This window comes from Peromyscus leucopus, chromosome 8b, assembly GCF_004664715.2.
Source record: "Peromyscus leucopus breed LL Stock chromosome 8b, UCI_PerLeu_2.1, whole genome shotgun sequence".
Taxonomy (NCBI): Eukaryota; Metazoa; Chordata; class Mammalia; order Rodentia; family Cricetidae; genus Peromyscus; species Peromyscus leucopus.
This window is the reverse complement of record NC_051086.1, coordinates 41,313,925-41,328,002: the sequence shown is the minus strand read 5'-3', so window position 1 is coordinate 41,328,002 and position 14,078 is coordinate 41,313,925. Positions and strand designations below refer to the sequence as shown.

The 14,078-nt window shown below is 46.9% G+C and overlaps 1 protein-coding gene across 1 annotated transcript; it reads left to right on the top strand.

Moving 5' to 3' along the window:
* Nucleotides 1-1,505: 1,505 nt before the first annotated feature.
* LOC114682981 (olfactory receptor 11L1) lies at nt 1,506-2,477 on the top strand. The gene has a single exon (XM_028857133.1). It carries the CDS (start codon nt 1,506-1,508, stop codon nt 2,475-2,477), a length of 972 nt encoding a protein of 323 aa, XP_028712966.1.
* Nucleotides 2,478-14,078: the final 11,601 nt, after the last annotated feature.

Sequence of the window (14,078 nt, the reverse complement as noted above, 5' to 3'; positions counted from 1 at the left end):
CTAGCTGTGAGATGCTGAAGACAGATGAAGAGGATTAGGAATGAGGACAGATGGGGGGGGGGTCAGGAGGGACATGGCAGAGGCCCTTGAGGAGCAGAGATGGGAGGAAAGCCCTGTGGATAAAAGAAAGCTGAGGACTAAGTCCCTCTGGAAAAGACTACATCTTCCAGGAAGGTGTTTGTGGAAATGAGGGAACATAAGCCGTGTTTGGACAACACTGACTTCCAGACCCTTCTTCTCTGTGGTGGAGTGTGTCACCTAATAGGTAAGAAGGGCCTTTGTGGGAGTAGAAAATAAATTAACTGATCACTCAGCTACACGTTCACTCACACATGCTCACACATATCCACACTCACACACACGCACATGCTCACACATACGCACACAGTAAACTGTCAGTGAAACATTATTTAAGAGTGAATAAACTTTCCCAGGATCTCAGAGAGTGCGTTCTCTTTCCTTTTCAGACAAGAAAGGCATTTTCTTCCACATATTCATGATTTTAACAAAGGTTTGTTGTTTTTATCAGTTTCTGAGATTGTTCAGTGTTATCGATGTCAAACATAAACGTATACATTTCAGGTAGGAGAATTTATTCTCGATGTGTTGCTACGAACCAGAACTCTCATTCTGTTTACCTCCCTCATCATTCAGACAGTTTGCCTCCTTCTGTCCCTAAGTGTGTGTGCTACTTCCTATGTGTTTTTTCCTTGTGTCTTTGGAGCTGAGACTTTCAGTATTTCATGAACGCCAAAGAAATGGGACTCGATCTCTTCCCAGGATTTGACATATCCTTTCAGCTTGTTCCTTTAAATGTGGGTACAAGCTGGGTGTGGCAGTGGGCACCTGTGATCTCAGCACATGACTGGTTGAGGCAAGCAGATGATGAATTCCAGGCCAGCCTGGACTACCTAGTGAGACTCTGTGCCCCCAAATTAAAAAGAGAAACCCAAATAAACAAAATACGTTTGTATAGTGGAAAGCTGGAATTAACACATTCGTCCCTCTGAAAACCTGCATCTGATGTTAATTGTCAATTTGATATCTAGATGATCAAACGGACAAGCCCGGGGGCATGTCTGGGAGGGAGTGTCTAGATTAGGTCAGCTAGGTGAGGGAACTCCCTGACTGACAGCATTGCCTGTGATCGGGAGTCTTAGATTAAATGAAAAGGAGAAAGCTTGGCAGGGAGCTCAGCCCCCTGTCCCCCTCTCTCCTTCTTGATTGTGGATACAATGGTACCAGCTGCCTCATGCTCCTACTGCCATGCCCTCCACACCATGCCCTCCCCACCATGCTCTCCCCACCATGCCCTCCCCACCATGCCCTCCCTATCTGCAAACTGTGAGCCAACATAAACCCTTCCTCCCAGAAGTTGCATGTTGTCCGACAAGTAACCAACACACTGTACAATAGTTTCAAACTATTCCAGACAACCAAAGTTGCAAATGCTTTATGCCTTGCATATACCATGTTTTTCAAAATGTGTTCTGCCTTCACAGAAAATGGGACCCCAAAACCTGTCCAAGGTCACTGAATTTCAGCTCTTAGGATTCCAGAGCCTTCTCGGGTGGCAGTCCCTCCTCTTTGCCATTTTCCTGTGCTTCTATCTCCTCACCATCACAGGCAACATGGTGATCATCGTAGTGGTGAGTGAGGACCCGCGCCTGCGCTCTCCCATGTACACGTTCCTCCAACATCTGTCCTTCCTGGAGATCTGGTACACGTCTACCACTGTGCCCCTGCTGCTGGCCAACCTGGCCTCCTGGGGCCACACGCTGTCCTTCCCCGCCTGCATGGCCCAGCTCTACTTCTTTGTGTTCTTTGGTGCTACCGAATGTTTCCTCCTTGCCGCGATGGCTTATGACCGGTACCTGGCCATCTGCAGTCCACTCCACTACTCCCTGCTCATGAGTCCGGACAACTGTGCCACTCTGGTCACAGTCTCCTGGGTGACCGGGGTGGGCACTGGCTTCCTGCCTTCCCTGATGATTTCTAAGTTGAACTTCTGTGGGCCCAACCGCATCAACCATTTCTTCTGCGACCTCCCTCCATTAATGCAGCTGTCCTGCTCTAGTGTCTATGTGACAGAGATGGCCATCTTTGTCCTGTCCATCGCTGTGCTATGCATCTGTTTCCTTCTAACCCTCCTGTCCTACGTTTTCATAGTGTCCTCCATTCTGAGAATCCCTTCCACCTCTGGCAGGATGAAGACGTTTTCTACATGCGGCTCCCACCTGGCCGTGGTCACCATCTACTATGGGACCATGATCTCCATGTACGTGCGCCCAAATGCACACCTGTCACCAGAAATCAACAAGGTCATTTCAGTCTTCTATACAGTGGTCACTCCACTGCTGAACCCAGTTATCTACAGCCTGAGGAACAAAGACTTCAAGGAGGCAGTTAGAAAAGTCATGAGAATGAAGTGCGGTGTCTACAGAGCAAAAGTGAAAGGCAGTGGCCTCACTCACTAGGGACCCCTGCACACACAGTGCTACCTGGCTCTGCACTGGGCTTTGTTTCTCATTCATGCAGCCCAGGTGCAGTTTCAGACACAAAGTCTGGTGTTATTCGGTAGCTGTACAAAGAATGAACGAATAGAGATGAAGATTTGAAATGTCCTTGTGATAAGAAAGGATAAGTAAGAACTCTGCAGTGCCAAGCATTTCTTTTTTATATGACTCAGAATTTTAAGGTGTTTTGATTAACGACAATCTAGAAAAGAAAGAAACAAAGAAAGAAGGCAGGGCAGAAGATTTACAAAACTTTATGTCTTGGGGTTCACGTCTTTACTCACTTTCCTGTTTTCTTAATTCAGATGAAACTTAGGAGATCTGGGTTAGTCTTGGCCAGTGATCCGTTCATTAACCCTGCAGATATTGTTAATCCCTTGACTTGTACCAGGTCTGGATTACAGTTGGACACGATACACAGAAGTTCAGGGAAGGAAGACATTTCCTTAATGGATGTTCTGCTCTGGAAGAGAAGAGAAATGCATTAAAAACAAAACAAAACAAAACAAAAACCCAAAAACCAAAAACCAAAAAAACGGCACAAAGAAACTCTTGACTTGAGTTTGCTAGAGGTGACCACTGGGAAACAATCAAACAAGCTGGTACTGGAGATGGAAAAGGGATCCGCACATGGGCTTAGAACAGCGAGATTCACGGGGCTTCAACCTCCACTTCCGGATGAGAAGACCGAGAGGAGCAGCCAGGCGGAGGACAGGCACTGAGGACAGAAGAAGGCGTGGAGGAACCCACAAGTCCAGAGCAAAAGTGAAAGGCAGTGGCCTCACTCACTAGGGACCCCTGCACACACAGTGCTACCCGGCTCTGCACTGGGCTTTGTTTCTCATTCATGCAGCCCGGGTGCAGTTTCAGACACAAAGTCTGGTGTTATTGGTAGCTGTACAAAGAATGAACGAATAGAGATGAAGATTTGAAATGTCCTTGTGATAAGAAAGGATAAGTAAGATAAGCATTTGGAGAGGGGGCAGGACTCGACTGTACAGGTTCAAAGTCCAGCAGAATTTTTAAATTCTGCCTAAACGATCACTGAAGGGTAGCATATATGCAACTGAATGATAAGCTTTACATTTAAAATTCTCAGTGATGTTTAGCAAAAGAGAACCCACAGAACTGTTAGGGCCACTGCAGCAGCTCCTGACAGGGAGGAAACTGCCTTGATTTTAGGTTTCACAATAGGGCCCACCAAAGGAAGTATGCTGGTGGAGAATGGACACAAGAGATCCAAGTGGAGAAAAAGCCAGAAAGGAGCTTCAGAACATGAAACATGAAGGAAAAGGAAACCTAGCCTGGAAGCAGAAGTGAAGCATCCATGGGGGTGGTGAGGGGAGCGACTCCTGCAATTCCTGCACAGACTCCTGGTGGGGATGGGAGTGGCTGTGGGCTGGCAGAAGGATGGAGTTTTCATTAAACACCTCAGAACAGACACTGCTGCTGTTTCTCTGCGGGGTGGTGGCTTTGTTGTGGGCAGGGTGACTGTGGAGGAGGGACTGAGTGGTAGGAACCCCAGGCAGGGACATCAGTGAACAGCTGTCCTGAGAAATGTGTTTTAGAAAGGTGAGAAAAGTGTGTCTTGCTGGAGGGACAGTTGTATTTTTGTAAATCTTAAGGTTTTAAGCATCTGGGTACATCCAAACACTTATGGGTTGGTCAGTTAGTACATAAAAATATAAATGATTACTGGAAGTGCTAACCAGAGCCCAAGATACAGCAAATGTAGACTGTGGGCAAATGTGGACATGCCAACACACAACGGGAAATGTTTTATTTACTGTAGGATGTGTGGTGGGGGTGAGAGGTCATTTCAACACTATTTTATGGAAATGGAGAGGGGATTTGCTTATTTTTCTGGAAAGAGATCAGTAAAAAGTAGGGGATCTGAATTTGAAGAAGGTGGAGACAGCATGTAAGAGGAAGAGGGCCAGTAGATGGGCAATTATCCCTCCTGAGGGAGAGTGAGCTATGTGCTAAGACAAAATCAAGTTAAAGAAACTGTTTTCCAAGGGACTGGAATCAGTGAGCAGAGTATCCTAAATGAAGCATTAAACAGCATGGGCTATAATGTGAAGTGACCTAGAGGACGCAGGTGTTAATGACTTCACAGGGCACAGTTTATACTCAGCTTTCACTAGGCAAAGTGGTTGGGTGTGTGATTCTGAAGACAGGCCCCCTGAGCAGGAAGCCTGAGCTGCAGCAGGCTCTGGACTATTGGACTCTTCCAACACAAGCACTCTGATGAGGCTGCCTTTCTTCTCTGACAGGGGACTGCACCAAGGAAAACAGCAGTGTCCCCAGATTGTACAGAGGTGTGCTTAAGGGGATTGACATTTAGCCCAATCCTCAGTTCCCTTCATCAACTGTGTTGCAGGGTTGAAGCAGCCAATATCACGCTTTAATTTTTTTTTTTAGATTATTTTATTTTATGTGTGTGAATATTTCACCTGTATGTATGTAGGTGTGCCATGTGTGTGCCTGGTAGCCATGGAGGTTAGAAGAAGGCATCAGATTCCCTAGAACTGGAGTTACGGATGGTTGTGAGACACCATGTAAATGCTGGGAACCAAACATGGGCCCTTTGTAAGAATGACAGATGTTCTTAAATATGGAACCATCTCTCCAGCACTCCATTATCACATTAAAAAAAAATACTATTTTTTTCATTGTGCATATATTGTCTTTTTTTATGCTTTGTTTTTTGAGACAGTGTCTCACTATGCAGCCTTGGCTGGCCTTGAACTTGCTTTGTAGACTAGGCTGGCCTTGAACTCAAAGAGATCTGCCTTCCTCTGTCTCTGAGTGCTGGGATTAAAGGTATGCCCTGCCTGTGTTATCTTTTTAAAGGAACAGTTTCAGAAATCTGGTCATTTTTCTGGTCATAGAAATGTTGGGGAGACTAGTTCAGAACCTTGGACAAAGCCCATCTACTACCATGAAGGACTTCTTTGTACACCAACATGAATCTACTGTCTAAACTCAACCATGTAAACTATCCATTGTGTTATAAAATAAAACACAGTTAATTTATTAATATATGACTGTCTGTGATTTTTGGTCAATATTCTATCTTACCAACATTAAATGATAAATGAGGAAACTGGCTTTGAACTGCCAATCAATCAACCTTTCTACTCTCATGAAAACCACAGAAAACACCAACATCATTTCCCCGTGGATTGGCTGATTGATTTTATATATATAGATAAGATCTCATGTTGTATTTCAAGGTCTGGAACTTACTATGTATCCCAGGCTGGCCTTAAATTCTGACCACTCCTATGAGGCTGTCAACCCTCTCAGGGGGTCAGCTCTTTCCAAAGGAAAGTTTTTACTGTTCCCTTTCCCCATAGTGTTCGTAGGCCCCCAGCATTCCACTTTTGCTTCATGTCAATGTCTTACTACCTCTAATGGACATTTCCTGTCCACATAACTTCGTGGATCTTGCAGTCATCTCTGTGGTTTGTTATTCTTCTGGCCCCACATGAGAAAAAAAAATCCTCTACAATAACCTCTGTTGAAATCTTTGGGGTTAGCAAAATCAGTCAGCAGCCTGATTTTGATTAAAATTCTACTTACTCTTAAATAGAAATCCAGCCTTACATCAAGGGCACATTTTGTACTGACCACTGGCAACACATGGATACAGAAAATGTGATAATTTAAAAACAGCTGTTACTGGAAACATCAAAAATATACCTGTAAAAAAATTGCACTGCAATTATGGAAGAGGTGGAGGCGAGCCAATGTCTGAGGTGTATTCCTGAGGAACATTCTGATCAAGTAGCAGTTACGTGATCCTCTCAGAAATCTCAGTGAGAGCATGGCACGGAAAGAAGTTTCTTTATTTTGGGCTCCCTGTTCTTATATATAAATGAAGACTTTTTATAAAGATTTAAACACAATCAGTTTGAATGGCTGGGATGAGTTGACTGATCAAATAATAAATTAGAAGTCTACTAAACATTCTCCAGCTTAGGAACGAAGATAGGCTATGATGTGTATATGTGTGTGTGCATGTGTGTGCTTGTGTGTGTCTGTGTGCACTCGCACACACACTTATGAATGGAAGTCTGTCTCGTGTGATCCTTTGTACTTCTCAAGGTGAAAAGTGAGTGCCTGGGAGAGGCTCCTCCAGGCATTGGACAGAATGGAGAACTGGCAGGGTTTGTTGCATGCCTGTTAGAGAGATTTTTAACCGGAAAAGACTTTCTGCAAACCACATAATGAATAGGGTAAATGCCGGATGCCTTCGTACTGAAGAAATAGATGTTTCCATAGCCTTACAAACAGAGTTCACATCTGTTATTCAGATGCATGGTTGGCATAAATTGTTAGCAAAAATGCCAAACTGTCCATCTGCAAGTGATCAAAAAGCTTAACCGATGTTTTATTATTCTATTTCTTTTACAGTTTCTTAAGGCATTTAGCGCACCAGCATGTTCTGTACTCTGAGTATCTACTTTCCACCCCCACCTCCTCCCCTGTCTCTGCCCTGCCGCTCCCATCGGGTCCCCTTTGCTCCTCAAAGTTTTCAGTTCTACTTTCCTGTCATTTGCACGAATATCATTTTATGTACCTATAAAGATTAGGAACAACAAATGAGAGAAAAAGGTGAGACCTGTCTGATATCGACTTAATTTGCTGAGTACAGCACTACTCATTTGGTCTTTATGGCTGAAAACATTATGTGACAAGGGTGGTGTTTTTCTTTATCCTTGAACTCAAGTTTTCACAGAGGATCTGCTGTTAGTGAGCAAAAGCAACACCTTCTAGAGTATAATTGGTCCCCGCCTTGCATGTCTTTCAGTTTCTGAGAGCAAAGGGTGGTTCAGCACAAATCTGCAGATAAGTGTCCCATGTCTGTGTCAATGTTGATGTGAAGGAGGCTGGAAGACGAAGAGGTAGGTGACTGGGGCAAGTGGCCTTTATCCCAGAACTCCCACTTGGCCTGATCTCCTGTGACAGCGCACGCAGCTGGACAGCTCTGGATCTGCCCCTATGGCCTCCTCTCACAGTGTACCTACCCACATCATGCCCAGGTACAGAAGCCACTTACTTCACCTGTGGAGGTGAAGGCCGTCCTCCCTTTCCTTTTGTTTATCTCTGGTGGCTCAGAGATACTTACAAACACTTGTTACGTGACTGCCCTCACTCTGCCTGGCTCAGGGACTTCTTGGGGGGTGGGGAGGTAGACATGATGTCCTTCTTGGGAAGGACTGTGCTGTGTCTCCTGCACTTTGGAGTCCTCTACTGGATCCCCCCCACGGAGAGGTTTTAGTACAGAGGCCCTGTGTCTCAGCCTTCTTTGTACTTTCTAGCAGCCCTTTCCCTGGAACATTCCAGGCTCCCCACCTGGCCTCCAAGGGCTTGTATCAGCTGACGCAGTAGGATTCTTCTTAATTATGAGCTTAGTCAATGATGGGCAGTGGCAGGGACTCCTGGGTTCTCTCTCCTGTCGGTGGATGTCTGTCTGCCCAGGGTGAGAAAGGATCCTCCCTCATGCCTCCTGGTATGATTCTTCAGCAGGAGACATCCTACTCAGCTTCCCACCTTCGTCCTCTCATTTCCGTTCTTTGAGAAGGTGTGTTCCCATTCATTGCTGCCTAGCAGGGAAGGCACATAGTAGGTGCTAAATAAATGATCTTAGTTAGGACAGCCATCACTCTGAGAACTTCAGCAAGCCAGGCATCACTTGCTGTAAGTGTTTCCCTATAACTTGTGTAAGCCTCACAACCACCCATGAAGGACTTGAAGCTTTTGAGGAGATCGATTCACAGAGAACCTGAATCACTGTGTGAAGGTCCCACCACAGAACTAGGAAGTAAACCCTGATTGTCTGAGTCAAGAGATCCTCATGCTTGGGAGCCAAGTGTTCTCTGGACCCTTAACACTGTGTACTCGGAGGGTTGTCAGCAAGACTCTCACTCAGGCTTTCTTCCCATCAGCTGGGAGCAGACATGGAGCTTCTAGAACAAACCTCTGTGCCTCCAAGGCATCCCAGGTGATTCCAGGAAACTAACCTGAAGGAGCCACCTCAGCTGTTCCAGCCCTCTTCTTGTCTTATCACACATGTCCCCAGCCTGCTTGGACTTCCATGCTGAGGACCTGGCAGGGCCTCTTGCTCCACACTGCTGGGTCCTCTCTGCTTCCCCTAATGCTTCTTTGGAGCCTGTCCTCACCAAGGGAGCAGGGGGCCCATCAGTGATGTTGACTAGAGAGCAGAAGTCAGCAAATAAAGGGACAAGTGAGAGCTGAATCCAAGAAGAGGGGTAGGGGGCTCCATCCCAGGGCCTAAGCCCTAACGAATTTCGTCTTACTTGAGAGCACCGTGGCCACCCATGGAGCAACATCATGTCTAGTACCATGGGGCACTGGAGGATAAGTTCCCAAGGTCAGAGGAACCTTCCAGAGCCCCCCACTCCCCTTGTGTGTAACCAATGACAGCCAGGCATAGAGGTGATCAGGCAGGGCCCAGGGGTGCTTTGCCCTAAGTCTACCTACTGTGGTCAGTGCCTCTCCAAGACACCAGACAAAAAATGTCACCAAGAAGGAAGGGAAGTAAGAGGATAGCCAGGTCACAGAGCCCTCAGCTGGGGACTCCCTCTGGCTGAGCAGCACACAGTGACCATTTGGACAACAAGTACAAGGTGGAGATGTTTACACCAATGTGAATCTGTCATCACGGACGCCCTCCACTGGCCTGCACTTGGTGTTTTTAGAAACCACACCTGTTTGTTGTTGTTTTTTTTTTCTCCCTGCTCTGGAAATGTCCTCTGGGGATAGGCGCTAGGCCCCTGTTGAAGCCAAAGGATGGAGTCAGGTGAGGATCCTGGATGGAGAACTCTACTGTCTTTGCGGCTCATTCCAGCTGGGCTGCGTCACCAACATTCTGCTCCCTTTTTCCTTCCCCACTCCATTCCTCAGGACCCACTGTCTACTGGGGTGCTGATGGGTCACAGACTCCAGACACACAGAGAATATCTGCAATGGACTCCCGTCTTCAGCAGGCTTGGCTGTGGTGTCCTGAGCTCCCCTCTTCTTGCTCAAGCTGCTACAGACTCATGGCCCAGGCACCACATTACTCTAACCAGAGAGGACCATTGGAGAGGAGAAGAGGCCACGCCAGCATGCTGTTCCTCAGGACCTGCACTAGCCAGAGTCCTACCTACAATTCAAAGCTCCCGGGTGTTGCTGGAGGGCTTCTCTCCAGGTTCCACCAAGCCCTGCAGTCCCACAATCCACGTATAAAATAATCACTCAGACGCTTATATTACTTATAAACTGTATGGCAGGCTTCTTGCTAACTGTTCTTTTATCTTAAATTAACCCATTTTTATAAATCTATACCTTGCCACGTGGCTGGTGGCTTACTGGCATCTTTACATGCTGCTTGTTCTGGCGGTGGCTGCAGTGTCTCTCCTCCTTCTTCCTGTTTCCCCAATTCTCCTCTCTCTTTGTCCTGCCTGTACTTCCTGTCTGGTCACTGGCCATCAGTGTTTTATTTATATAGAGTGATATCCACAGCACCCAGGTCAAAAGACGATACCACAACATTCCCTAATAAAAGGATTGTCATCTCCACACAGCTGAACTTCTAAAGCAACTGCCCCGTGGGGTGCTGTTAGCCTGGTGGGCAGCCTGCACCTGAGCCCTAGAGCATTCCAGGGTCAGTCTCATCAGAAAGCAGATACTCTACAGGAAGTGCTGCCTGGTCTTTCAGAGGAGAGAACATACATGGAGTCAGTTGGAGATAGAACTGTGAGTCCTCTGAGCTCAGGACCCACTGTGATCCTCACTAAGAGTGGGCTCAGGTCTTCTCCCTACTTTACAGGTGGGAGAGTGGAGAAAGGCCGAGCTGTGGGTGATGTTAAAGGGAAAAGGTTATTCGGTGTGCCTGGAGATGGTAAGACTCCATGCAAGGGAGGCAAGGTGGAGTCAAGTGTCTTGCTGCAGCTGAAAGAGAGTCAGTGCTTTCTAAGTCCAGCACAGCCAAGGGGACTTTAGAGGAGATGCACGGGTCCAAGGATGGGAACTCCTGTGCTAAAGGGGAATTCTGGGTTGCCAGCTCAACAGGACTCTTGCTGAAACCGGCTGGGTGATGAGACTTATCGCCTAGGTGTCTTCATTGGGTTTATTTTCTCCTCCAATTAAAGAATTACAAGGTGGGAAATGTCTGGGCTACAGTAGGCAGCAACAGGTGTCAAGTTTTATTAAAAGTGAAGAAGTTCACACAGCAAGGCATGCGGAGAGAAAGACCCCTTGCGAAGTACATAGGGGACTATGTCCACCCACCCACACTGCCATAGGGAAGGTTGGGGATTTTAAGTGTTTTGAGTGGCCTGGCATGGGTCTCCTTCCCCTACTTTTGGGTTGGTCAGTGTAAACAAAGAAAGAAGGTCTCAAAGATCCACAGCTCAGGACCAGCCTTGAACCAGTCACCTGGAAGGGAGCCCTGATAGAGAAAAGCCCGCTAGGCTGTTGTCTCTGGATAGGAAGGAGAGGAAAAGGCCAGAAGCTCGCCATCTTCATTATCTGAAGTGGTCCCTCTCTCTCCCTGTCTGTCTGTCAGGGGTCTGTCTGGTTCCTGATCCTTCAAAACCTCACCTCGGCTGTGGAGGAGAATGAAGAGTCTATCAGCAATGAAGAGCTCTGGGTCTCAGCCAGATTATGGATGAAATGGATGGGTTGTTTAATTTCTTTCACTGCGACAAATACACCCTGACAAAAACCAGCATAGGAAAGGAAAGGGCTTTTGTTTTGTTTTCCTTATAATTTCAGGTTACAGTCCATCTCTGCAGGGAAGCCATGGTGGGAAATCAAGCTAGTCACATCACATCCCCAACCATGAAAAATAAAGAATAAATTCACCCTTACCTGCTTGCTTCTTCTGTTCAGCTGGGTGTCTCAACGTTTATACTGTTCAGAACCCAATGGCTGGGAAATGGCACCTCTCACATTGGGCTGGGTTTTCCTACATCAGCGCCCTTCACAGATAGAACCCCTCACAGACAGCGCCCCTCACAAACAGCGCCCCTCACAGGCATGCCCACAGGCCAATCTGACATTGATAATTCTTCATGACAACTCTCTTCCCAGGAGATTATAGGTTGTGTTGTATTGGTAATTAAAGCTAACCAGCACAACTGGGCTCCATACTAACAAACGTGGCAGCATTAACTATGAGAGCCTCAATGAGAAGAGAGCTCTCGGGAGCCGGAGTTGAATGACCAAGAACAGCACAGTCGCCCGGAGAGCAGGCTGCTTGGGTCCCTCTCAGGACTGTGCCCAGGAGCCAGACCACAGGAGGAGAGCTACTCTCTCCCGAGAAGTCTCTTTACCTGGGATATCAGGCAGAATGTCATTTCTGGGCCCAAGAATGACACAAAACTGAGAGCCCTTAATGGAGCAAGTGGGACCCAAATGAAGCTTAATGTGTGTGTGATACACAGCAGAGTGAAGCCTCTAGTTTTTTCCTTTTCTTTTTTTCAAGACAGGGTTTCTCTGTGTAGCTTTGGAACCTGTCTTAGAACTCACTCTCTGGACCAAGCTGGCCTCAAATTTACAAAGATCCACCTGCCTCTGCCTCCAGAGTGCTGGGACTGAAAGTGAGCGCCACCACTGGCTGACCCTGCCTCTTATTTTTTTTTCTATGAATCATATCTACTACTCTTCTTTGGGCCCAAGAGGGTATCTATGAGTGTTATATCTCCAAGGGGAAAGATATCCTGGCAGTCCAGAACCAAGGACTACCACAAAGACACACTGCACAACAAACCTCACACAAGAGATTTATTGGGAAAGACACAAACAGGTGGCTGCCTCTGCTGGGGCAAGAAGCAGGGGGAACTGAGCAGAAGGCAGGCTCTCTATAGGGTTTCTTGTGAGGGGTGGCAGAGCTTTCCAGGGTGGCCTGGGATTGGTGGGATTCTGTGGCCTGATCCTGGGGCAAACTCAGGAATTGGTGAGATTTTGCTCTCAGGGATTGGTGGGGGTCTTTTCCTTGGCCCTGGTCTTGGGGTCAAGTCAGCGTGTTCTTTCCTTGGCCCTATTATCTACCCTACAGTATCTATCCCAGAAGCTCTGTCATATGCGAGCAAACTCTCTGAGACCTTAGCTTGGGAACAGAAAATTATCGGAGTTGTGGTGTTTGGTAGGTGGGGGCCATGCTCCATTCTCCCTGGATGAGCGACAGTGGCCTCAGGTTGCTGCTGTCTGCTCAGCAGTGTCCAGGCCAGCACGTCACTCAGCATGTAACTTGGAAGTCTGGTCTCTTGGCTCATAGCCTGTTTTCAATAACCATTCTTATCTCTATTCTCCTCAGTTAATTGGGAACTCACAGTAAAGTACTGGTTACATAAAGTGGGGTTTATTAAACTGAATCAATAAGAAACCATAAAGTACAGTCTTTGACCATGACTTTAACCCTGGGAGAGAAGGCAAGGACAAGTGTGATAGCCTGGGTGTGTGTGTGTGTGTGGGAGTTGGGGACACATTATGAAATGCCACAAGGCATGGATACTGGATTCCTTCTTAGGAAGGCAAGATTCAAACTAACTCTTTGAAAAGGCCTTGGTTATATTTTGGGAGGGTGTACTGCATGTCTTGGCTGCCATCTTAAAATCTTGAACAATGGTTCACTCTCTAACCAGGAACTGAGGTGGGCTTCATTGCTAGGAACCCATGATATCTTCACTCAACATGCCTTGAGAGTGTGACAAGTCTCTCCCAGCTCATGTTTCTGTGTCTCCTGAAATGTTTTGTCAACTTACATTGAACAATAGGAACACATTCGCCACCATTTCAGGCCTGTGTAGAAATTCCAGGCAAGTCTCTGCTAATTTCTGTGACCATCAGGGTGTCCTTTCTCATCCCTTCATCTCTGTGACTGCCAGTTGTCCTTCCTCATCTTTTCAATGGTCCCTGTCCTTTCTCATCCCTTCTACACTCCAGCCTCTGAGGCATAGACACATCCCTATTCCTTCCCTGTAACCCACACCTTCTTCAACTCTCTGCCTACTGGCTTCCCAAGGGAGTGTCCCTCTGCCCTTGGCACCTGAGTTTTGAGAGAACATGCCCAAGGGCTGGATAATTAGAGGAGGCTAGAGGAGACTGATCCCTCTAGCTTAACCTTTCTCTCCGCTGCAAATAAGAAGGCTGATGAGCTATGCCCTAACAAGAGGCTGGTGTAAAAACAGACAGAAAAAGTGAATTGTAGAGGAACACACCCAGTTCCCTCTGGGTAGAGAAATAAATAGATCCCAGGGTCTGACTCTAGGGGAAAAAAATGAAGGATTGGAAGAGGGAATACTAGGAACTTGCCCCAAGGAAAGGTGGAGGATGATTGCTACATGCTGTGGGCCAGCCTCCTATCCTTTTTAACTTTTGAGTGCTCCAAACTTTTCTGTAGCTCACCTCGGCACAGAGGCATTATAACATGCCCCACCCCTTCCCTACCAACTGGAAGCCCAAGAAGTGTTGTTCTCATAGTTTCTCTTTCTCTCTCTAGAAGACCAGGAAGTTTAGTGCACTTGGCTTCATGTCAAGATACTA

Excerpts from the sequence above, each read along its gene's own strand:
- LOC114682981 (XM_028857133.1), top strand. The coding sequence starts at position 1,506 with ATGGGACCCCAAAACCTGTCCAAGGTCACTGAATTTCAGCTCTTAGGA.